This window comes from Vigna radiata, chromosome 5 (assembly GCF_000741045.1).
Source record: "Vigna radiata var. radiata cultivar VC1973A chromosome 5, Vradiata_ver6, whole genome shotgun sequence".
NCBI lineage: Eukaryota > Viridiplantae > Streptophyta > Magnoliopsida > Fabales > Fabaceae > Vigna > Vigna radiata.
Window position 1 is genome coordinate 34,796,008 of NC_028355.1, and position 26,467 is coordinate 34,822,474.

A 26,467-nucleotide genomic window follows, 5' to 3' on the forward strand; every position below is an offset into this window, starting at 1 on the left:
AGTTAAATCAGGAGTGGTAGTGATCAAGTTAGTGGTATGGTGGTTCTTAGAAGAAACAAGAGGAGGTTAAAAGGTATCAGTCAACAGTTGATCTGAAGTGAAGTCTAACAGAAGTTTAGAAGATAATTTTAGAAAGTAGCGAAGGGTTATTGGTCTGGTAGACACCATAGGGTTGGTTGTGCGAAAAAAAGATTCTCAATAGCTGAAGTTTAGTGTGATACCCGGGCACTGACGAGGGCGGGAAGTGATCGCCGGTGCAAGAGGCATGGTGCAGGAGGCACGGACAAGGAGCGGCTCTTGGCAGGCTTCGAGTGGAAGGGGCACATGGACAAATTGAACATACACCAGAATGAGAGGGATCTGGAGACTGTATAGGTATGAGACTATACAGTTGAAAGATAGCTTAAAGGAATTGATCTGGCTACCCATATCACCAAAATGTATTTGCTTTTCGGTAGCCTAACCCATAAGAACTTCATGGTTAAGCGTGCTTAGCCTGGAGCAATTCTGGGATGGGTGACCTTCCGGGAAGTTTTCCCGGAAAGTGTGCGAGTGAGGACAAAGCACACTGGAAAGCCTCGTGGTGATGTGTGGGGGCAGTCAACAGTCCCTGTAAGTTGTCGGGACGTTACAAATGGTATCAAAGCCTAGCCTCTCCCAGGGGAGTGATCGTCGGTGCAAGAGGCATGATGTAGGAGGCACGGACAAGGAGCGGCACGGACAAGGAGCGGCTCCTGGCAGGCTTCGAGTGGAAGGGGCACATGGACGAATTGAACATACACCGGAATGAGAGGGATCTGGAGACTGTATAGGTATGAGACTATACAGTTGAAAGATAGCTTAAAGGAATTGATTTGGCTACCCATATGTGAGGACAAAGCACACTGGAAAGCCTCGTGGTGATGTGTGGGGTAAGTTGCCGGGACGTTACATTTAGGAGTTCAGATTTGTCTTAAGAGATATGGCTAAACCAATCTACACTACTTAACACTAGAACATTTTAACATAGGGACATGGTTTTTCATGTTAATAACGTTGTTGGGGAGGAATATCTTAGTCAAAATAGGTGGTGTAGTAGAGAATATGATGAGAGTAGGGTGTTCCTTCTATCTGATAAATGAATTTTCGAGGACTAAAATTTTTGTTGTTGGGGAGAATGTAAAGACTGAGAAATGATTTTGTAGAATTCTCATAGGTGTAAATTAGAATTTGTGATGATTATGTGATGATGCATGTGGAACTGTTTTCTTTTAGTGTATATTGCGATTTGAATTGATATTTGTGTGGATTTGAGACATGTATGCTTTGAAAGTTAAAATGTGAAATCTGTGAAACTGTGCCATGATGTTATGAACTGAGTGGGGTGAATTTAGTTTGTTGTAATTGGCTCGGTTGGGAGTAATTGGGGGTGTGAAATCTGTTATAACATAGTTTAGATAGAAAGCATGATGGTTTGGTAGTGCGTTAGGGTATTTTGGAGGAAGTGAGATAGGGAATTTTAGAGTTAGGGGTCTTGGGCATATTTGAATTGTTGAGGCAGCTTAGGCAAGTTAATTATAACTTCTTAAGACTATAAAATTGGTTAAAATGAGGTTCTAAATGGTATAAGTGGAGTTGAGTCCTTAGGTTGAGGAAAACTAGTGATTTGAGTGAGTTTAGAGGAAGTGAGAGGGTGTTTTTGAGTAACTAAGGTCTAGGGTGTATGTAGGCAGTGGAGACAATTTGATTGAGTCATTTGAGACTTGTTAGAAGTGCAAAATTTGCTAAAAACACATTCTAAGTGGTAAATTCAAGTTTAGACATCTAGGTTGATGAAATTGGGTTTTTAAAGTGTCAAAAGTGGTTTGATACACCTAGGTTTGGATCTAGTGACCAAATGGATATTAGTTTTAACTTACAAATGTGTTTTCTCATCAATACAAATGTGTAAGGAACCCCTTTAATCATTAGAATAGGGTCCAAGTCTATCAAAAGCCAATTTTCATAGTTGTTGTCAACTGATATGGCGCCCCAGCGCCCCTGGATACAACAACGATTCACGCTGAACGCCCCCCAGCGCCCCTAGGCGTATCAGAATGCTGTTCTTTTTTTGTTTTTGATAGTTTTTAGGGTTCTGGATGTCCGTTTTGGACGTTCCTTAGGTCGTTTTAGAGGTTTTGGACCCTTCCGGAGTTGTTAGTGATGGTTTTGGAGTTTTTTTCCTTATGATGTTGATTGATTGAAAGAGTGCCTTGTATGTTTATATATATGTCTTGATTTTGCAACATGATTGAGGGCATGTGTATTGTGTGTGAATTATAGTTTGAAAGTATGTACATATAAGGGTGATGATTGGTGTTGAATGTAACAAGTATGGTATGTTGATGATTCAAAGAGGATTGTGATTTGACTAAGGTGATTTGAATAGTATTAAAGTGAGATCTCTAGGTGAGATCATTATAATGTTTAGAATGAATGTAAGAGGCTTCCATATGTGGGTTATCCTACCACTCTAACGGTCTTTCATTCTCACTTAGAGAGGATTGACACGTGTGGTGAGAATAGTAGGAGGTCCTAGGGTAGGACGTCCTAGGGTAGGCGTTATCACTAGAGGCCTATCATGCGGTAACGGACTAACCTTGTGTGTGGTCGGGTGAAACCCCTCGGCAATGGCTTTGCAAAGCAGTAGAGGCTACCACAAGTGCACAACTCGCCCCAGATCGACATTCATTCTAAGTTCGTAGTTGTGTCATAACATGATAGGAATATTGTTTAATAAATTGTATGTGCTTGTTTGCTATTTTATCCGATGTATGATGACCTATATGTTTTAAAAGCCTAGCTTATCCTTACTCTTGTTTGTGTTGCATGTTGTGTGTTCTTTCTCTTTGCAATGATCATCCAAAATTGGATGTGAGCAGATGGAGATGAGGCTTCACTGGAGCAAGCTCTCGATGATTCAAATGCAACTGCCCTTAGTTCTTAGGATCTTTCTGAGTTATCTCTTGTATTTTGAAAAACTCTTAATCTTGTAATTAAACTTTTAATTTCCAGCCATATTTTGAGGATGATTGTACATACTAATATTGTTATCTTATACTCTTAACTATTTTTTCATATTGTAATAATTGAATCCTATTATATTATATGTCTATTTTGGATGTCACAATAATAATAATAATAATAATAATAATAATAATAATTATTATTATTATTATTATTATTATTATTATTATATATATATATATATATATATATATTTCTTGATATACTGATGTATGTTATTTTAAGATAAATCTATTTGAAAATTAATAATAATTTATTTATATAACAATAGATAAGAGAGAAATCATCTAAATGCAAATGCTTTTAGGTGAAAAAACTTCTATATAAAACAAAAATTCATGTAAAGTACTTCAGTAATAATAATTAAGAATTATAATATTGATTTAGTAGCAAAGTTGGATGGAGAGTGAGAGGCTGTAGGTTTGACTCTTTTATTAACAAGGTTTAAACATCTTTTTGGTCCCTAAATTATAAGTGGATGTTCAGTTTAATCCCCGTTTTTAAAAATGTAAATCTTTGGTCCCTAAGTTATAAAAAATGTATCAAATGAGTTCTTTTTTAACTTGAAATACTGTTTTTGGTTGTTTCTTAACAACCGCTACATCTTTAGATTGCTTTGATTTGTTTCTTAATAATAACAACACTTTAAATTGCTCTTTGTACTTTGACCATGAACATCAAAAAAGGACTCATTTGATACATTTTTTATAACTTAGGAATCAAAGGTTTACATTTTTAAAAGCGGGGACTAAACTGAACATCCGCTCATAACTTAGGGACCAAAAAGAGGTTTAAACCTATTAACAAATACTAATGATTACCAAGATCCGTAAAAAAATATCATTTTAAAATTTATGACATATTAAATTGCTCAAAAACTTTTGTTTTAATATGTCTTTGATTTTTATTTAATTTATAATAATAAAGATAATATGGTTATTTCAAAAAAATATCATTTTATAATTTTTTAGAAATTTATGACAGATATTAAGTTTTTCACACTTTTTCTTAATTCAAAAACCCCATTTTATGCTTTCTTTTTTTTTCTTTTTCATTTTTGTCCTTCTCAATTCCTCCAAATATATTTCAATCCAAATAAAATGTAAAGGTTGTATTTGAATTTTAAAGATCAAGTCAAAACCTTAAGCAACTAGCTCATACTCTTTCTCCTAAGACTGAAATTCAATATCAGTATTTAAGTTTGAATCGTAGACTCACTAAAACAAGTATTCAATATATATTATTCAATTTCAAGACATTGAATTTTAAAATGCACAATGAGATGCGATTGAGCATAATAATGTTATTTTAACACATTTAAAGTTAAAACAATAATATCTTATAGGAGAAAAAATTATTAAAAATTTGATTAGATATAAAATGAATTTACAATAAATATATATAAATGCATATTAACTTTATTTTATAATCTGATTTTGTAAAATTAAATTAAATTTAAAACTCACTTCTCGATATAATATAAAAATTTATTTAAAACATATTTTAGAATTTATTATATATATATATATATATATTATAAATAATTGAATCAAAACTTAAAACTCATATTTTAAAATAGTTTAAAAACAAACATTCACATCCCATAGTTCTTACTTTTGGAATTTGCTTAAGTATATTAAAAGTTTTACATTCTTTTAAGAATAAAATGACAACTAACATATATATTTTCAAAGTAACGTCATTATTATTATAACCTAAAAGAAAATCAATTATGCCAATGGCAGACTCAGTAGAAGTCAAATCTATGTGTCCTACATTTTAGACAGTTTATTTTGTGTCATTTTACCAAATCTGTTTGTCAAACAGGTGAATGAATTATTATTTTGTTTGGGAGACAAGAATATGTGCTTATCAAGCTAATTTTTAGGTCTTCTTGATATACATATTTTGTATATAGGTTGAAAAATTATAAGGATTCCTTTATATATATTCAGGAAAAATAAAAAAAAAAAGGTGATAAAGAGAGAATGTTATGTTGAAATATTTACTAATGTGAAGATTGTTGTTTTGTAAGAATAAGAAAGTAATATTGAGACGTAGATATTAATAAAGTTATAGAAAATGAAAAGGAGAATATAGGGTAAGAAAAAGACTTATTGTTATTACCTTTGGAGAAAGCGAAGGTAGGGATATCTAGCTACACATTTAAAGAACATATATATGTGGTAATATTTAAAACCACAAGTCTCTGTCTGGTCATCATCAACCAATTCTTATTATTTATTGCACTTTCCAATTAATTATTCACTTTTATTATGGGTCCCTGTGATCAATAATTCCCCATATAGCTTTGTTTATTACTTTATTTAATTAGAGAATGATTTTATGATCCCCAAGAACTTAATTAAATATTCTTCTGCTCGTGATATCCTTGATCTCTCTTCAATTAATGTACAACATCCTCTCTTTCTTTCCACCTTCCTTTTTTTCTTCTTTTTTATACTTAATTCTTTATCTTTCTTCTTATTTCTTCGATCTTGCATCAAGATTTTCAAGGGTTATCATCTAAATTTAGTAGGAATTCTGAAACTTGGTCCAAATCTTCTAATTGGTGAGACGAATCCATCTTCGCTTTGCATATTCTTTAGGGTTTCATTTTCAAACTTTCAACGTGTCTCGTTCTTTTCAGGACAGTTGAGCGTTTCAATTCTTTTTTTTTTTCTAGGGTTTTGTTATTCAGTAAAGTTGTTGTATATATATATATATATATATATATATATATATATATATATATATATATATATATATATATATATATATATATATATATATATATATATATTGACATAATTAAGTAATGATAAGAATGACAACAGGGCAGACAACGAGTCAAACACGGATAATCTGATCCGTCAAATAAAATTGTATCTGTTATCCGATTTGTTATTCTTAGAAAATATCTATAAATATTTTAAATCAGCCGCGGATACCAACAAAAAACAAAAATAAAATATTTCATTTATTTTTAAAACAAAATTACAAAAAATATGTATATAATATAATATAAATTAAATTAAATAAAAACTTAAATTTAATTTAAATTGAATTTAATCTAATAAAATATAATGTAATTTAATTTTTAATTAAATTTAATTAAAAAACATATAAATTAATATTTTTGTTATTTTTTGCGGATAACAAATATCTACGGATCAGATAGTATACTATCTGTACCCGACCTGTTTAAAAATAGACATTTTAATATCCGTTATTCATTATTCTGTAAATAGTAAATATCTGCGAATAATAACTATCTGCTGTAAATTTTATCTACGGATACTTATGTCCGCGGATTTTTTTATTGTATTGATTATCTTATTTCATATTTTAATTAAGGTATAGAATTAGAATAATAATAATAGGATGATATATTTTTACATAAATATACAATATAATAATAAAATAATTATAAATAAATGAATTTTTATATTTTAAAAAAATTAAATAAAAATTTAGAAAAATAATATTAAATAAATATATAAAAAAAAATTATGCATGTTAAAATATCATTTTCGTATCGTTTGACGTAGGGTATGCTCATGTAAAACCATGTCCATATATGTTGGGGGATGTGGATGTAGGAGTAGCTGTGATGGTCCTGGTTGCAGGCAAGTGGCTCCCATTCCCATATTTGTCATCATTGACTTAAAAAAGAGAAGTAAAAGTGTCGGAGAAACAGTCGTCCCCACTGATTAGGTCAAACTAAGAACCCTAAGAAACGTTTTCTGCTTTGAATCTAATTCAAGGATTTAATCTCTATTGAAAAAATGACGAATCTTTTAGTATCAATTCTGATTCAAATAAGATTACTTGTTACACATAATAAAGTGATTTTCATATGAAAAAGCTAATAGTTAAAACTAAATATGATATAACATACTAAAAATGTTTACTATTTTAAGAGAAAGGTCTCAAATATTCTATTTATATCATTAATCTTTAAGAACTATTAAGTATTTTAAATTTAAAAAATAAGACTTCTAATTGCATATTAATATTACTTTTTCTCTAATAAACATATGTGACGGACTAAATTAGTCTTTGATTATATCAATCAATTATTAATCAATTCAAACAAAAATAAATAAATCAAATTCTTGTAATAAAATTGAATTGTTTTTTTATTGAACTAAAAAGGAAATATATAATATTTGAACCGACTATTTACTAAAAAAAGGTTATAATCACTCCTCTTGATTTTTTTAAAACCATGTTGATATTTTTTATCTTTACAATAATATTTTATAAGTGTGACATTTTTAACACTAAAACTGCCAAAAAAATATATTAAATAATAACAAATTTTAAAAATAAAATATAATCAGTGATTATATTAATTAAGTTAGACAACATTTTATAAAGTTAAAATTATTAATATATAAATTATTATTAAATTTTAATAATTAATATTAAAGATCAATTTATATTTTAAATAATAAATTAATTATAATTTTTTATTTACAATAAAAAAATATTTTAGATATTGATAATTTTTAATTTATAAAATAATTTATAACTTACTCAATATAATGGTTAATATTTTTTCTAACTATTTGAAGATTTTCTTTAGATATAATTTTTTTTAAAAATGAGAAAAAAATTGTGTACAATTTGAAAAGAAAAAGAAAATTAAGATCTGGATGTATTTTGTAAAAACCTAGTAAAGAGTTTACTTTTCAAACAAGGTTGAGTATGTTAGAATGACTTAGTCAGCCAAAGACTTAAAAGATGTCGCCATGGTAGTTCACCGCCGTAATTGAAGGCTTCTGGTTGCCATTAAATATAACTACCCTCTATCTATACCTTTTCTACAATTCCATTTTCTATTACACTTTCACTCTACCTTTAATTACTTTTTTGATAAAATTATTTTTTTCCTCTAATTTTTATTTAGTTTAATTTAATTATCTAATTTTTTAAAATAATTTAATTAAAACTTTTTCGGTAGATATTAATTTTAAAAATTTAAAATTTAAATTATTTTTATATTTTAGAGGGAGTAAATCGATGTATAAGCTTTAATGTTAAATAAATAAAACCTGATTAAATTATTTTTTAATAATTAAAAAATTAAATAGAACAAAATAAAAATTAAAAATCTGATTAATTTTTTCATAAAAATTAGATATCCAACACACTCCCTCACGTCGAGGTATATACATCTCGAGCGTCATGACTCTGATATCATGTTAGTAGTGGAGTTTAAGTCTAACTCAACTCAATAAAACTGGTTTGTAAGATGAGATTTGCATCCACTTATATACATTTAAATGACATCATCTCTAGTCGACACGGACTTCCAACATAATCTTACTTTTTCAATTCTTTCTTTTCTTTTTGCAGCCAAAACATTAAAATTTAGTTCTGGCAATATTCCAGTCAATCTGATTAAGACCTAATGAAAGTTACAAATAGTTATTAATTACAACTACTTCAGGAGAAACAATTTCAACATGTTGGTCTGTTTCATATAGACAAAATAAAAGAGCTTAGATATCCAGTGAACTTATAGCAATGTGACATAAATCCTCCTAAATATTTATGCTTTCTTAATTTCGTTATAGCTAATTTTTAATTGAATAATGTTTTATTGAAAATAATACTATAATTTGAATTTTTTTTTTTTACCTTTTAACGCCACTGTAAAAGTACGGATGATAGTACCAGGAACGGAAAGAAACTTTTCATTCTTAAAAAAAAAACATTTGTAATAAATATATGTGTATGTTAATTGTTATGATATTTAATGTAATATACATGTATACACTTCTTTTAATGCTATTATTATTATTGTAGAAATAGGTAGTAGATTATCGAATTTAATTTTTCTTTCTTGTGTCTTCAAATTGGCAGGTTGTTGCGTATCTCATCTTTAAAAAAAAAAAAGAAAAAATAAATCAATTTAGGAATACAATAAATGAACATGTGTGTATGAAAAAGTGCAAGTATTATATATGGGTACTTGGGCTAATTTTCGCATAAACCTGGTGTTTGATATAATATGTGATGAATTATTCTTATTTAAATTTTTTTTTCTTTATTTGTCAACAATAAATTTTATTCACGATTTATTAAAATATACCTTTTACGTTTGAACATAGAATTGTTATTTAAACACACCCTAAATAAAAAAGAAAATGTAATGAGTAATAAACAATTTTTTTTTCTAGTTTAAAAGGATGGTTTTAGAAAAATAAATATTAAGATTTGAAGTTAATTAAAATTAATAATTTAAATTGTTTAATTATTATTTTTAATTCATAATCTCTGTCGTCATTTTATATTTCTTCTATTTTTTAAACTTTTTTTGAAATTATTTTTATCCTTTTTTCTGTAAGTATTTTTAATTAGGAGCTGGTTGAATCTAAAAAAACTCTAAAAAAATCTTATCTTTCTAATTCTATAGGTAAGAATCATAAATTTTTTATAAAATAACAGAAAATGGTAATTTAAAATGGTGACAGTTTAAAAATAGTGACACATAATTATTTTAATATTAAATGATTATTATAAATAGTTTTGTTATAAACGAGTTTCAATTATTTTAAAACGGACTATCTCTTTATAAACTATTTTTCTAGAGTTCTTTACCTTCTTTCTAAGAGTTCTAACTCCTGAGTCATCTCTTTGACAATCAGGAACCTAATCGACCACGTCAACGTGGTCTATGTTTCTACCCGATTAATTTCTTCAGTAGAGCAAGTAAGTTTCGACTCCTTTTTCCCCTTCCGTTCCCAAATCTGCTTTAGAGGAATCTTGTGTGGCATGTGTAATCATGCCTCTGCTACACGTTCTTGATTCATCTAGAGTTCTAAAGATTTTTGTTCGTTTGCAATTTGTATTTCGTAGGTTCGTCTAAGTATTTTCTTGCGGTTCAAGTAATCAACAAAACGTTCTTAGAGTTTGGCATTTTCTTTAAGAGGTAAGGAAAACTAGAGTTTTCTTCAATTGTTGTTTGTGGTGTAAATTTGATGTTTATATGTGTATTAAACTGATTTGATGTAATTTCTATGTTTGTGCTAGTTTTAACTTATTTAATTGGGTATGATTGAGTGTTTAGTGATGAAATATTGGTTTAGTGATGAAATGCTGGTGTGAGGTATATTGGATGAATTTTTGGTTTGGAATTGTATGTCTAAATGTTGCTTTACTGATTTGAATTTGATCTGGGAATTTTGGTAGTGTTTTGAAGGAAAAGTAGGGTTTTAGGTAATGAAATTGTGAGAGAAGGATAGTAAACTGGTTTGAGGCATTTGAGGTCTATTATGAGATGTTTCGTGACTTGTCTAAACATTGAAATGGAGGAAATCTGATTAAGAGTGTTTGGTGGTTGATGGGTAGAGTTTAATTTGGTTTAGAACTAGTTTTTGGGGGTTTAGACAAGTGGGAATTTGAATTATAGGTTCTGTGTCTAAGTGGTCATTTTAGAGAGTGTTAGTAAGTCATTTGTGACTTGTTGGATCCCATAAGTTGTTTAAAAACAAACTATAACTGGTAGAATTCAATTTGGGTCTATAAAGTGAGGCTTTGGTTAATTTTAGATTGGAATCTTGTGATAAATCACTTTAAAATGAGTTTAGGTTGGTTTAGATATGTTTGTTTAGGTCCATTTGAGTTTAGAATACAATCTAGGGGTGTTAGAAGTTGGAAAAGATGCATAGGATAGGTCATGAGTGGTTGAATGGTGCAAATACTGCAATTTTGGTGTTGCAGAATTATGCAGTCTTGTTGAACGAGAGAGTGTCCACTGAGCGAGTATAAAACTTCTAGTTGAGCGAGAGTTTCACTAAGCGAAGGGTGAGTGAACAGATCCACTGTTTATGTTTTCACTGAGCAAGTCTTTGTGCGCTGAGCGAGTGGACTGATAGACATGTTTAGCTGAACAAACAGAATTGGTGGCTGAGCAAAAATATCATATTTTCAACTAAGTTTTTATATATTTTCTTAAAGTGTGTGCAATGTATGTGAGTGTTTGAATGATTGGTTTCTATTACGTGTTGTGGAGTATGAATTGATTTACAATATGAGTTGGAAACAAGGTTATGTATATGGTCAGTGATGTTATATGTGGGAATTCAATGTGAAAGTATATTAATATAAGTATGGTTTCAAATGGATTCAATGTAAAGTTTGAAGTGAAATCAATTGTTGGAAGTCTCACATCGACTAAAGATAAGGTCAATTTTTAATATATATATATATATATATATATATATATATATAAGTGGGTGCAAACCTCACCATACAAGCCGATTTTGTGTGGTTGAGTTAGGCTTAAATTCCACTTCTTAACATGGTATCAGAGCCATGGTTAGAGTTTATCCTAGCGAGATCTATGTGGCATTATGTTCAACCCGCTATCGGACCACCCATTAATTCTATTCTCACGCTCGAGATGTTTATACCTTAACCTGAAGGGAGTGTGTTGGAAGTCCTAAATCGACTAAAGATAAGGCCAATTTATAATATATATATATATATATATATATAGAGAGAGAGAGAGAGAGAGAGAGAGACACACACACACACACACAAGTGGGTGCCACTGAAGAACTCCTTCGGTATGGTTTCAAGTATTGATAGTATGAATGGCCGAAGTTAAGCTAGAGTTTATCCCGATATTCTAATGATCATCCATGTTCAAGTAGAGAATGATGAGTCTTGTGGTAAGAATAACAGGAGGTCCTAGTCTAGGGACTTTACCTTGGCCTAAGACGAGTGATAACAGACTAACCTGGTGTGGTAGCTTGGGGTAATCCAACTGTTCCACCTCACCAATGCAGGAACATCTTCATACAATACCCAGATTAGTTAGCCTAGGTCTTTGCATGTTAAGATGTTTAGGTTGTTGTATGTTATATGTGATTTGCTATGTTCTAAAAATTATTTGAATTGTTTTGTATCTAACTTATCCTTGTTTTTGTGTTTGTCTGTTTGTGTATTGTTTTCTTTTTGTGCAATTATCACCTTAACTAGTGTGAGCTTAGGGAGGATATCTTTCAGGGGATCCAACCGTTTGTTAAGAGAGAAGCAACAAGGTAGAGAATTTTACTCTTCAAAGGTAAAATCCTCTACTCTAGTAATTTGTAGTCTCTTGTAAGATATTATCCATGTAACATTCTATTTTGATAGTTTTATTTTATTAAAATGGAATGTTACATTTCACATATTTAATAACTTTTAGATATTATTTTCTTAATTAGTCTAACTCTACGATAATGAGTTTCACATATTTCTAATTTTAATTTTAGGTATTGTAGAATTTCTCAATGATTTTATGAGTTTCCTTTTTTAAATGATTTAAAACTCCAGATTATCAATTCGTGACTGGAAAAAAAAAACGTTAAATATGCTTTTAGTCTCTGAAGTTTCACTGATTTTTGGTTTTAGTCCCTGCATGAAACATTGATGGCATTTCATCCTCTTATTATGAAAACTCGTATTTTTGGTCCCTAAAAACAGACGCCGTTAGTTTTTTTGTGATGTGGCTAACGGCACAGCCACGTGTTCTTCCACATCCATTGACCATTGCTTGTTCTCCTTCGCTTTCTCTCTCTAAAACCTTAAGTTCTCTCTCTAGCGCCCTCTCACTGCTCTCTCTCTCTCTCATCTGCAACTGATTTTGCAGATCATACTTTCCTAGATTCTCCCATTTCGTTTACACGCACTCCCTCGCCGTGAGCTCGCTAACCTCAACCTCACCGGAATCCACCGAGAGTCGCCATCGTTCCTCGATCTTCCCCCGTGTGCACCGTCTTGTGACCTCAACGTCACCGGAACCCTTCCATTCATCAATTCACCCACTCAAACCCTCGCTCCAACTGTTAGAAAAGAAGAAAGAATAAAATATTGTATTTCTTATTCATAATAAGGAGAGAGTACAATTGATATATATAATTGTTCAGAGCAATATAAAAAAGGAATATAAGTATAAAAATATATAAACATAAATGCACAGATATGAACAGAGAATAAAATAATTCCAATACCAACAGCTCCGAGCCTCCTCCAGCACGCGAATCCACCATAATTACAGCTCCATCTCTCACTCACCCAATTGAAATACGTGCGGATCAAAACTATTGTACTATATTTGATTGCATAATACCTAAAGTATTGAAATACCTTCGGCTTCTGATTATCCCAGGAAATTGCAACAAAAGTAAATCTTACCATTCTTCCATTTGGTGTGCTCAGTGGGCAGGCTGAAGAGTATTCAAAACTATTTCCAGGAAGTATTAACGGTTGTTCACCAACAACTCCAATTCCCCTGTCATGTGGAAAATAAAGTACAGAAGTTATTTTGAATTTAAATCCCCTTGAGTTTCAACAACAACGTTCTTTTTTTTACTAAGTGGGTTACCAGTATCAAAGTAACTCTGTTTTTCCATGAACTATGTGCCTCATGAGTTTAAAGTAAAAAACAACTTTGGAAGAATAACATACGAAAAGAGAAGAATGATTAACTCACCAGACATTTTCCGTCTTCCCATTAGCATAAGTTATAATCCAATGCCTTCTAAGAAGTTGAACAGGGTGGTCTGAGTTATTGGTAATTCTTATTCTATATGCGAAGAAGTATAACCCCTTTGAAGGCTGACTTCTGCCCTCCATATATACACTCCTAACTTGAACCCTGATTCCCTGAATAAATCACAATTAAATGTTAATAATTTTAATTAGTTTTGGTGTGTGCGTAAAGTACCCTGTTTCTCATGAACTCATTGCATATTACAAAAGCCACGACAACAGGAATAGTAAAAGGTCTGATAGAAACCTAGTGTTTTATTTTACTACAAAGAATACAGAATCTTCTCCATTTACAGCACTGCAAATCTTCCCCGTGTGCACCGTCTTGTGACACGACGACGACTCTCGGTGGATTCCGGTGACGTTGAGGTCAACGAGCTCACGGCGAGGGAGTGCGCGTAAACAGAATGGGAGAATCTAAGAAAGTATGATCTGCAAAATCAGTTGCAGATGAGAGAGAGAGGAGTGAGAGGGCGCTAAAGAGAGAACTTGAGGTTTTAGAGAGAGAAAGCGAAGGAGAACAAGCAATGGTCAATGGACGTGGAAGAACACGTGGCTGTGCCGTTAGCCACATCACAAAAAAACTAACGGCGTCTGTTTTTAGGGACTAAAAATACGAGTTTTCATACTAAGAGGATGAAATACCATTAATGTTTCATGCAAGGACTAAAACCAAAAATCAGTGAAACTTCAGAGACTAAAAGCATATTTAACCCAAAACAAAATCTGTTAAATCAAATACATAAAGGAGAAAATATTAAAAGATGTAAAATGTAAATCATTTAATTTTATAATTAATTATTTACTTTAGAATATAAAAATAATTTTTTTTATCACTTCAGAAAATTTACATATATTTTTCTGTTAAAAGTTTATTATTAAAAGTCTATGTCTGAGGAGCCATGTAGATATTGAGATACATATTTTGTTATTGATTTTATTGTTATTAACATAAATTATTTATTATTTTATGTTTTAAATTTTATAATTATTTAGTAATTCAATTAATTATTTATGATAAAATTATAAAATTATTTTTTAATTAATATACTTTTTTAAACATAATAATACTAACTTTTATTATCATAATAAACCTACGTTGATAACCACATCTATATTTTTACTACTACTAATAAATTATTATTATTATTATTATTATTGGAAACAAGTTTATTATACATGTATATTAACATTTTTTATAACAAAAAATAATAAAATTATAATTATACAAATCAATATAAATATTTTTTATAATTTTTTTATAAATAATTTTTATTTATTTTTTTACTAATATTTTTATTATAAATTATTATTTTTGTTTAAAAAAATAATTAAATTTAAAGAAAAAAGTTAAATTAAAATAAAAGAAAATACATTTTCAAAGATTAGGGATGGGAACGGGTCGGATTCGGGTCGGATAGTGTGATACCCGAATCCAACCCGCCGGATAAAACTGTACCCGAAACCCGACCCTATACCCACCGGATATCCGCCTAAAAAAAATCAGCGGATATTTTAAAACCCGCGGATACCCGCAAATATTTAAAAAAATATATTTTTATAAATTATTAAAATAAAATTACAAAAAAATATATAAAATATAATATAAATTAAATTAAATATAAATTAAAAATTATTTTTTGTTTGAGTTGAATTGGTTCGATGGTCAATCGTCCTTCTTTACTTTGTTCTTTTTTGATCTTCGATCCTTCTTGAGGATGTCATCACTCCGATGGGTTGTTGACGTGCAGAAGACACTCCGATTATGGCAGACAAGCTCATTGATTAACCATTAGTGCAGTATATTTTTAGGCAATCAAATCCAATAATAAATAATTAATATCGTATAATAAATAATTAATATCGTATATTTTGTAGAGTAAGACAATCTGACCTATTAATTACTGCAGTATATTTTTAGGCAATCAAACCCAATAATCAATCATCAATACAGTATATTTTGTAAAAAAATAATCCAATATAACCTATTAATACCTGTTAATTGTCAATAAATGACAATTAATTTCGATCGGTATATTTCATATACTACAATTTTAATTAAATTTTACCTTGTAAAATATAAATTAATGTTAATTTTAATTATATTTAATTTAATAAAATAAAAATTAAATTTTTATTTTTATTTTTTGCGGGTAGCGGATATCCGCGGGTACGGATAGTATAATACCCACACTCGACCCGTTTATAAGCGGGTATTAAAATATCCGCTATCTGCGGGTTTCGGATAGTAAATATCCGCAAGTATCAACTATCCGTCGCGGATTTTATCCGCGGATATCCGCGGACGTGGATTTATTTGTCATCCTTAGATGTTACTATTAAATTAATTAAATAATTATTTTATTTTAAAATAATAAACCCTTATTAAAGTATAAAATTAAAAAATGAATATGTACAAAAATGAAGTGAATATATGTTGTAAGATTATCTTTTCTAATTTTATTTTTTAAATAATTTTTTCAAATTAAATTGATTATTCTATTAATTTTAGATAAAAAAAATTATTTAACAATTTTCTTATTTGATATTTTCTCAAAATTTGATATTTTTTAGTTATTAAATTATCTAAAAAATAAATAAAATATATTTATAATAAAATTCTTTAAAATAATTGAACAACCACAAAAGGCCCAAAAAAGTAAAGCCCAATCCAGTATACACATAAAAAAAGAATAGAAAAAATCATAAACATAGAGTAAGGGTCAAGAAGTTTTATTCTCAAGTTTGAAATCCTTGAAGAATGACTACTCTGGATTCTCAAGTGACTATGGTTCCGGCTGGTGAACCCTCCAGCAGCACCTGTCCTTCTTCATCCAGCAAGAAGCCCAAGCGATTCGAGATCAAGAAGTGGAATGCCGTTGCTCTATGGGTATGGGGTGAGTCTCTTTCAGTCCTCTTCTAAACCCTAGCTTTAATTTCCTTCTTCTCATTTTTTTATTTTTTTTTCTTTTTCGATTCTGTTGTTGCAGATATCATTGTGGACAATTGTGCTATCTGCAGGAACCATATCATGGATCTCTGTAAGCATGCTAATTCAATTTATCTTTGTGAATTTTATTTTTTTGTTGAGAAATAGCCTAATTCGTTTTGATTTTGGATGATTGTTTAGGTATTGAGTGCCAGGCCAACCATGCTAGCGTCACTAGCGAGGAATGCACTGTAGCTTGGGGTATCTCTTAATTCTATACATTTATAAGTTATATAAAGTCACTTAGTGATTCCTATTATTCTATTATAGCTGGTCTTTTATCATCTAATTAATTGGGAGTTTTGTTTTGGAATCCGTTTTTTTAAATCTTTTGTTGAATTTTTACTGTATAGTTGTATTCCTATATTTGTTTAGGAAGTTATAATCCGAAATAAAAAAAATAATAAGAAACTGTATTTGAGTGTTAATGCTGGTTATGAAACTTTTCCGAGAGATATCATCCTCATCCTGTGTTCATGATTTCATATATATGTATGCATGAAGGTGAACACAGTGCAAGTAGTGTTGAAATTGTGATTCATGTATCCCACATGAAATCCAAAGCTCAGTTGTAAACTTTTTTGTTTTTTTTTTTAAAATCAAGCAATGAACAGCCCATAGAAACGATTACTCTGTATCCTTTACCAACTGCAGTTGCAGTGGAGGGTGGCTGAGGTTGTCCACATCTTAAAGTTACCAAAGCAGGATTACTGAAATTGTTACTTTTTCTTCCTGATATATTCTACAGGAGCTTGTAACCATGCTTTTCACTTCCATTGCATAAGCAGATGGCTCAAGACTCGACAAGTATGTCCCCTAGGTATGTGGGACAGGTTCCTTTTCAACCTTTTTCTTTGTTGGATTGAATGAATTATTTAGTGATCTTCTCACTTGCATGGTATTTCTTTGGTGCTATAGATAATAGCAAGTGGGAGTTTCAGAAATATGGTCACTAGAACTTGGATGCGGCTGATATACTTCCAACTGGGGACATTTGATTTGATTGTTTTCTATCAAATATTTATAGCTCTACATTATTGTCGTTGGAGTTTTACTATCTTTCAAAAGTACCTTCTAAATTTTTATCATATTCGGTTCATCACATCATTCAAACCTACTAATGTGGTAAATCCGGCCTCATAACCCACACAAAAAAAAAAAGCAATATTATGTCACCTAATGTACTGCCTATTTTCACAAATATGATGCACAAAATGTTCTCGTTAACACTTTCTTAACTAATATTCTAATGAATGAATCACGTTACATATCATGAAATTGTGTATTTATTTCTAAAATCATTATAGCAAAGATTGAATGAATTAAATGTATAATATAAAAGGAATTCCTTTAACTATATTTTCCTAAAAAGGAGAGAAATAAGAAAAGGAAAGAAGTGTATGGATTGAGATAAAGAAAAATTGATGTAATGAAAAAAACAATGAAAGTTATTAAATAAAATGTATAGTAAAAATAACTGTCATAATCAATTTTCATTAATATAGCAAAAACTAAACAGATTTTCATATGGTCCCGGTTTTCAATGTTTTCACACAAAATAAATTTGGAAGAAACTGATAATTAATCGGTCTTTAGTGAAATTTTAATAGGTTATGGAAGAAACCAAAACCGTGAGAGCAAGAAATTGAGATTATAAATGATTAAAAAAATTATTTATAAAAACATACACCTGTTTCTTTAATCCAATTAGCCGAATTCTTATTCAGACCCATTTTCATATTAATCCCCTACTGCATTCAAAATAGCATATATATATATATATATATATATATATATATATATATATATATATATATATATATATATATATATATATATATATATATATATATATATNATATATATATATATATATATATATATATATATATATATATATATATATATATATATATATATATATATATATATATATATATATATATACCATGACCAAATTTATCATACACAGATCATAATCGAAACTACCGTAAACACTTCATCACCAAATCTATAGAAACGTTTCATCACTAAATCTGCCATAAACAATTCACAAGGAAATAAAACTAAAACAAATTGTTCAGTCAATCTTTTTTTCGGAAAAACATCCAGAATATACTTAACTTTTTCATATATAATGAAACCAACATGGATATCCTTAAAAAAATACAACACGCAAGCAAAAAAAAAAAACAGTTAACCATGATAATGCTCGATACAAAACTACTCGGATCCTAACAATGTGTTATCATTTACCAACCAAGACAAATACCTACCATTCCGAAGCAAAACAATTTCCTCTATAAATTAAACTGAATTCAAAATTATAATGCCAAAAACAGCAACAATCTAAACAAAAAAAATACACTGAAAATTCATCAAAATCATTCGAGAGGAACCTCAACGTCGCCATCGGTAATCTCTTGCTGCAGATCCTTGGGGTCTTTCCCGTCGACAGTGCACCCAACCGACACGCAAGTGCCGAGGATCTCTTTAATGGTTCCGCTGAGATCCTTCGCCATGGAGCGCGGCCTCATCACCCTCGCGATCTCAATCACGTCATCGAGCGAGATGTTTCCGTTGTGCTTAATGTTCTTAGTCTTTTTCCTGTCTCTCTCGGGCTCTTTGAGCGATTTGATGACGAGTGCGGCGGCCGAGGGCACCACCGTCACCTTCGCCTGGCGGTTCTGAACGGTGAGCTTCACCGTCACGCGGAGGCCCTTCCAGTCCTTTGCGGTCTCCTTGGCGATGTCTTCACCGATCTTCTTCGGAGAAAGTCCCAACGGACCGATCTTCGGGGCGAGGGAACTCGCCGCACCAACCTCGCCACCGGTGACGCGAACGAACACGTCCACCACCTGCGAGGGATCGAACTTCGGTGGCATTGGACCGCTGGTTTCTTCGCTGGAGGGTGTGAATTAGGGTTTTGCGGATGAGTGTTTGAGACGGCGTTGGGAATATAAAGTTGCTAACTAGGGTTTTGTTTTGTTGCTTAGGTTTATGGGCTTTCACGATGCAGTGGGTCTTTTACACCTGTACTATTTCCAGCTCCGTTTTACTATCTACACTTTTCTTTTACTTAAAATCACCTTCAACTCATACACATCTTTCTACACTTTTGGATGAAATGAAAAAAGATCGTAAACACTTTTGCTTTTGCAAAATATAATTCCTTTTACAAGATGATTTGAAAGTCCAGTTTACCCAATTCTTAATTGAAAAAAAAAACCTGTTAAATCAAATTCATAAAGGAGAAAATCTTAAAAGATGTAAAATGTCAATCATTTAATTTTATAAATAACTATTTACTTTAGAATATAAGAATTTATCACTTTAGAAAATTCACATATATTTTTCTGTTAAAAGTTGATGATAATTTTAATAATTTCTAATTATCCGTGTCTATGTCTAAGGAGCCATGTAGATATTGCGATACATATTTTGTTATTGATTTTATTGTTATTAGCATAAATTATTTATTATTTTATATTTTACATTTTATAATTATTTAGTAATTCAATTAATCTTTTATGATAAAATTATAAAATTATTTTTTAATTAATATACTTTTTTAAAAATAACAATATTAATTTTTATTATCATAATAAACCTACATTGATAACCACGTCTATATTTTTACCACTACTAGTAATAAATTATTATTATTATTGAAAACACATTTATTATACATGTATATTTACATTTTTTTTATAAAAAAAAATAATAGAATTATAATTATAAAAATCAATATAAATAATTTTTCTAATTTTAATATAAATAATTTTTATTTATTTTATTAGTAATATTTTTATTATAAATTATTGTTATTGTTTAAAAAAATAATTAAAATTAAAGAAAAAATTTAAATTAAAATAAAAGAAAATACATTTTAAAATATGTTACTATTAAATTAATAAAATAATTATTTTAATTTAAAATAATAAATTCTTATTAAAGTATATGTCAGACCTCTTAAATTCCCCAGCTAGTGGTGTCACATCCATTAAATTTCTCATTCAATGAGATCCATGTGGCAGCACGGAGAGTGTGAATTTCAGAAAGTGGAAGACAGGTGGTAGGCAGAAAATGGACCGATTGGTTTTTGGAGGTTGTATCTAAAGTGGGATTTTAAAATCTGAAACCACTTCTCTGCATGCAACCTTCATCTTCAACCTTCAGAAAGAAACCATTTTCTCCTCATTCTCTCTAGAACTTCATTTCTTCTCTCTAAGATTTCTCACCATTTTCTTTCTCCGATCATCAATCAGATTCTAATTAAGCCTTCGTGGTGACAAGCTCTTTCAGTTGAACCGATCAGTTTCCAGTTTGAGCTAGTAAGAATCAAATTCTCTTTGTCGTTTGAAGTTTCTTCGTCTTCCTTGCATGCAAGTATCTTTTCAGCTTGCATTTGGTCATCAATTCATTATGTGAATCCATTTTTGTGTATTTGATTCTATGGTGAATGCTTTTCACCGATCAGACATTTGATTGGAAGCCATAGAGGTAGTTGCAGTGAAAGCTTATAAGTTTCTGTATATAGAGGTAAGGGAAGTTTATAGAACTTAATTATGACTATCTATTTTGAATTGATGCTTGAATAATATATGTTTGATGATTTTGCTTGATTGTTGAAGTACTGTATGTTGATTGTGTGTATAGTTGTTTAATATATGGTATAAAACTGGGTAGTAATAGAGTTAGTCGTAACTCTGCTGAACTTTGCAAAATTTTGTAACTATGACCGAGAGTCATTTATGACCGTTCGGTTTTCCCAATACGTTCGGTCTTGACTAAATTCTCTTCTGTAGGATATTTCAGTTGATGACCGATCGGTCTTATAAAAGCTTACATTGATTCTCTTACTACTTAGTTTAGTCCAGACATTCCAAACAAGTCATGAAAGTTTCATTGTCGATTTTACCATATATGTTATAGGTGTAGAGTGCATGGTCTTATATTAATAATCTTTATTTTTGAGTGGTTGGTTTTGTACTAGTACTCGGTTTTGAGGTGCTCGGTCATAGACTAGCATTTCGATCATTTAAGTGCCCGGTCTTAGACTAGCACTTAGTCTTTGAAGTACTCGGTTTTATATTAACATTATTTCCTTTGGAGAGTGTTCGGTCTTATACTGATACTCAGTTTCGTAAAAAGTGTTCGGTCTTGTATTGACACTCGGTTTCTTGAAGAGGACTCCACCCCATGATAAAGTGTTCGGTCAAAGATCCAAGTGTTCGGCCAAAGTTCTAAGTACTCAGCCTAAGCTTAAAACGTTCAGTCAAAGCTATAGTAATATAGTTAAATTTCTAATGTGGATTTATAGGACTGTGTTTTCAATCTTAGATGGTATTTGACTCAAGTTAGAGTCAACATGTTCCTGACCGTTCGGTCATATTCATAGTATACAGAATGACTTATTTTAATTCGGGTTTTTTTTTATTAGAGTTGTTATTATATGATTCCAATTTGAGTGTTTGAGTATACAAGTATGATGGTAAAGTATGAATTTGAATAATATAGAGATGTAAGAGAATTCCAAAGAGGAATGTCTCATGATTGGTGATGATTGGTAAAGTATGACCATGGTCAGACTTTGGCTTCGTTTTTTATCCTGATATTCCGTTATTACTCCTCATCATATAAAAGAGGGTAATTCATGTGTGGGAATGACAGGAAGTCCGCAACCATAAGACCAGATGGTCGTTTTAGGACTAATCTCGGGTGACAGTTGTTGAGTGTATTCCAGTTACTACACATGCCGGGTGCTAGAAACGACGAGCTACATGGTTCATACCGTCCGAATAGTGTCTAAAGTGGTCGGTTACTATGTTTATACATTCGGTTTTTGGTTGTGAAACTTGTATGATGGTTGTATGTTGGAATACAATGTTTTAACCATTCAATTGTTATGTTTAAATGTTATGTTGAATTTGATTAAATAAATTACATAAGCTTACCCTTATTTTCCTGTCATGTCTGTATTATCTGTTCGGTTGTTCTCTTCACTGTAATGATCATTCTATGAATATGAGCAGACGAGATTGAAGATTCGTTGGAGGAAGCTCTCAAGCCGATTAGCCTGAGGATAATGTAGGACCTTTCAATCCCTATACTAGGTTTTAATTTGCCTTTTTGTAGAACCGTTCGGTAAGAACTTTCTTCTTGTAGCGTCGTTTGGTCTTATGCTAATACTTAAGACCGTTCGGTCTAAATGGAAAAAATTGTATCAGATTTTCAGTTCTTGTACAATTTTAAAATTTTATAGGATATTTCATATACTCCTTTTTCTCTATATTTACTTCTTCTTTACTGTTCTATCTTATTTTTTTGTTAACTCCTAAATATAATTATAGTTTTCAATCTATATTTATTGAGATGTTACAATATAAAATTAAAAAATGAATATGTACAAAAATGAAGTAAATATATTTTATAAAATAATCTATAGTCATAAGATTATCTTTTCTAATTTTATTTTTTAAATATTTTTTTCAAATTAAAATAATTATTTTATTAATTTTAGATAACAGTTTTTTTATTTAACCATTTTCTTATTTGATATTTTCTCAAAAAAATATTTTAGTTACAAAATAAATAAAATATATTTATAATAAAATTCTTTAAAGGGGTTACTCCCTGTACCCTCCCAGTTCCGACCCCCACCCCCACATTCCATTTTTACCCTTTGCTCTATTTTTTCTATTCCAATTTTATCCTTTAGCAAAAATTTATATTTAGAAATAAAATTTTATAATTTTATTCTCCCACCCCCACATAACCTATTTATTCTTTTTTTTATCTTCATGCTTTCATCTGTACGCTTTCTTCCGAGGAATTCTTTGTTCTATATTTCTAGAAATTCTTTCTCCCATTCTTCTTGTATTTCAAGTGATAATTGAGATATCGATTTCTTCTAGAAGAATTTATCCTTCAATTATTATATCTCTGCATTACATTAGTGTGGTGGTGTTATATCCAACTTTTAACCAGCGATCCTCTTCGAGTCGAGGTTAGTAATACTTTCATAAAACCTTTTCCTATCTTTAAAATAATCGAACAACCACAAAAGGCCCAAAAAAGTAAAGCCCAACCAGTATACACATGAAAAAAAAATAGAAAACATCGTAAACATAGAGTAAGGGTCAGGAAGTTCTATTCTCAAGTTTGAAATCCTTGAAGAATGGCTACTCTGGATTCTGACGTGACTATGGTTCCAGCTGGCGAACCCTCCAGCAGCACCGGTCCTTCTTCATCCAGCAAGAAGCCCAAGCGATTCGAGATCAAGAAGTGGAATGCGGTTGCTCTATGGGCATGGGGTGAGTCTCTTTCAGTCCTCTTCTAAACCCTAGCTTTAATTTCCTTCTTCTCATTTTTTTTCCGATTCTGTTGTTGCAGATATCGTTGTGGACAATTGTGCTATCTGCAGGAACCATATCATGGATCTCTGTAAGCATGCTAATTCAATTTATCTTTGTGATTTTTTTTTTTTTTGAGAAATAGCCTAATTCGTTTTGATTTTGGATGATTGTTTAGGTATTGAGTGCCAGGCCAACCAGGCTAGCGCCACTAGCGAGGAATGCACTGTAGCTTGGGGTATCTCTTAATTCTATACATTTATAAGTTATATAAGTCACTTCAGTGATTCCTATTATTCTATTATAGCTGGTCTTTTTCCATCTAATTAATTGGGAGTTTTGTTCTGGGATCCATTTTTTTAAATCTTTTGTTGAATTTTTACTGTATAGTTGTATTCATATATTTGTTTAGGAATTTAAATCCGAGATTAAAAAAAAAAACTTTATTTGAGTGTGACTACTGGTTATTCCTTCAGCTAGTTTAAGTTTGAAACTTATCCTTAGGATAAGAAATGAGTTGAACACTTTTCCAAGAGATATCATTCTCATCCTCTGTGTTCATGATTTCATATATATATGTATGTATGTATACAGGTGAATGCAGTGCAAGTAGTGTTGAAATTGTGATTCCTGTATCCCACATGAAATCCAAAGCTCAGTTGTAAACTTTTTTGTTTTTTTTTTTGAAAATCAAGCAATGAACAGCCCATAGAAACAGTTGCTCTTTATCCTTTACCAACTGCAGTTGCAGTGGAGATATTAACAATGATTCCTATGTTTGTTTGTTTTTTGTTTGCTTGGTTCTTATTATTGAGGCTTGCATACTTGATGACTATACTGACATCTAGACTCTAGACCATATTGAGATTGAAGGCTTGTTTAGTTCATAAGTTTAGTTTAAACTGGGATGTTTCTTGTAATGAGATAACGTTTTATTTTAAATACTTTCAGACCTAAAAAATCAATTTTACTTTCATCACAATTCACATATAACTATGGTTTGAAGTAATGACTCTCAACTTTATTTGAGCCTATTTTTCACTGAATCAAATGCTAGATCTTTTTTTTGAAGGACACTAGGTCATAATTTATTGAAGTCTAGCTCTGTAGTCTGTTAACCGTGGCGCTAGGTAGAACCAATTAGTGGTGTGAAATCCTTTAGCATAAGATATAATGAGGTAATGTTGGCATAATGTCTATATCTGATACTGAAACCTGTGTGGCATGCTTGCATTTGTTTTGGCACATTGGTAGGTAGTGTAAGAATGAAAATACAGAGGTTTTTCGTTGAACAAGTGTTCACTAAACCTTTCCATTCAATTATTCCATAACCTTAATCATCTTATTGTTGCAGTTATTAATATTATCTCCCTTCAATAACATAAAGTTTCACCCTTACATCACCACCCAGCTACCATGCACGCAAGCAAGTTCTGTTTGAACCAGCCTTAGCTTGTCGAGCTTAAATTTTTTTAAAGAGTTGGAGGGTGGCTGAGGATGTCCATATCTTAAGTTACTAATGCCTGTTGAATAATTCATTTTACATATTTCAAGTTTCATCTTCACACAATCATTACCTTCCTCAAGGCATTTCTACTTTCAATTTACACCCTCACCATACCTGTTATTCTGATTTCATCCTTTCAAGATAGGTTTTAGAACTAATGAGGGAGTGAGGATGTACACAGCTGGGAGTAAAGGAGTGATGTTGGAAGAGAGACTGAATGCATTTCACTCGGGTTGCAAATTGTTACAGGATAATCAAATCTGGCTAATATTATAGTTATTTATTTTTGTATAAATATGTTTCATTCAATATATATTGTCAGACCATCAATCTTCAAAATATTATCACATTTGTATATTTTACATTGAATACTTGTACCCTTTCCGGGCACAGAGCAGCATCAGGAAAAAATCCATATTAAAAGTGCACTTTAGGCAGGACTTAAAAGTAGTGCTTAAGTCATTTCTCTAGTTATGTAAGCTTATATACTTGTTGTGTTTTGGCATGGCAAAAGCAGGATTACTGAAATTGTTACTTGTTCTTCCTGATATATTCTACAGGAGTTTGTAACCATGCTTTTCACTTCCATTGCATAAGCAGATGGCTTAAGACCCGACAAGTATGTCCCCTAGGTATGTGGGACAAGTTCCTTTTCCACCTTTTTCTCTGTTTGGATTGAATGAATTATTTAGTGATCTTCTTACTTGCATGGCGTTTCTTTGGTGCTATAGATAATAGCGAGTGGGAGTTTCAGAAATATGGTCACTAGAACTTGGATGCGGCGGATATACTTCCAACTGGGGACATTTGATTTTGATTGTATCAGTTTCTATCAAATATTTATAGCTCTACGTTACTGTCGTTGGAGTTTTACTATCTTTTTAGAGTCCCTTCTAAATTTTTATCATATTCGGTTCATCACATCATTCAAACCTACTAATGTGGTAAATCCGGCCTCATAACCCACACAAAAAAAAAAAGCAATATTATGTCACCTAATGTACTGCCTATTTTCACAAA

The 26,467-nt window shown here is 30.7% G+C and overlaps 3 protein-coding genes across 3 annotated transcripts; 2 read left to right on the forward strand and 1 right to left on the reverse strand.

Annotated features, from left to right (window-relative positions):
• The first annotated feature begins 16,236 nt into the window (after positions 1 to 16,236).
• LOC106761707 (RING-box protein 1a-like) lies at positions 16,237 to 17,786 on the forward strand. Its single transcript, XM_014645277.2, has 5 exons — positions 16,237 to 16,493; positions 16,587 to 16,637; positions 16,727 to 16,786; positions 17,334 to 17,405; positions 17,504 to 17,786. Exons 1-5 carry the CDS (start codon positions 16,358 to 16,360, stop codon positions 17,539 to 17,541), a joined length of 357 nt encoding a protein of 118 aa, XP_014500763.1. The 5' UTR covers positions 16,237 to 16,357; the 3' UTR covers positions 17,542 to 17,786.
• A 977-nt stretch (positions 17,787 to 18,763) lies between these two features.
• Positions 18,764 to 19,555, reverse strand: LOC106761209 (60S ribosomal protein L12). The gene has a single exon (XM_014644736.2). It carries the CDS (start codon positions 19,468 to 19,470, stop codon positions 18,970 to 18,972), a length of 501 nt encoding a protein of 166 aa, XP_014500222.1. The 5' UTR covers positions 19,471 to 19,555; the 3' UTR covers positions 18,764 to 18,969.
• Positions 19,556 to 23,698: 4,143 nt separating this feature from the next.
• On the forward strand, positions 23,699 to 26,467 carry LOC106761091 (RING-box protein 1a). The gene is made up of 5 exons (XM_014644596.2): positions 23,699 to 23,901; positions 23,981 to 24,031; positions 24,119 to 24,178; positions 26,008 to 26,079; positions 26,179 to 26,467. Exons 1-5 carry the CDS (start codon positions 23,766 to 23,768, stop codon positions 26,214 to 26,216), a joined length of 357 nt encoding a protein of 118 aa, XP_014500082.1. The 5' UTR covers positions 23,699 to 23,765; the 3' UTR covers positions 26,217 to 26,467.

Bases quoted from the DNA above. Each gene is read 5' to 3' on its own strand.
- LOC106761091 (XM_014644596.2), top strand. From the start codon at position 23,766: ATGGCTACTCTGGATTCTGACGTGACTATGGTTCCAGCTGGCGAACCC. The intron at 24,032-24,118 runs GTAAGCATGCTA...ATGATTGTTTAG, and splicing joins GAACCATATCATGGATCTCT to GTATTGAGTGCCAGGCCAAC. The intron at 26,080-26,178 runs GTATGTGGGACA...TTGGTGCTATAG, and splicing joins CCGACAAGTATGTCCCCTAG to ATAATAGCGAGTGGGAGTTT.
- LOC106761707 (XM_014645277.2), top strand. From the start codon at position 16,358: ATGACTACTCTGGATTCTCAAGTGACTATGGTTCCGGCTGGTGAACCC. The intron at 16,787-17,333 runs GTATCTCTTAAT...TATATTCTACAG, and splicing joins GGAATGCACTGTAGCTTGGG to GAGCTTGTAACCATGCTTTT. The intron at 17,406-17,503 runs GTATGTGGGACA...TTGGTGCTATAG, and splicing joins TCGACAAGTATGTCCCCTAG to ATAATAGCAAGTGGGAGTTT.
- LOC106761209 (XM_014644736.2), bottom strand. From the start codon at position 19,470: ATGCCACCGAAGTTCGATCCCTCGCAGGTGGTGGACGTGTTCGTTCGC.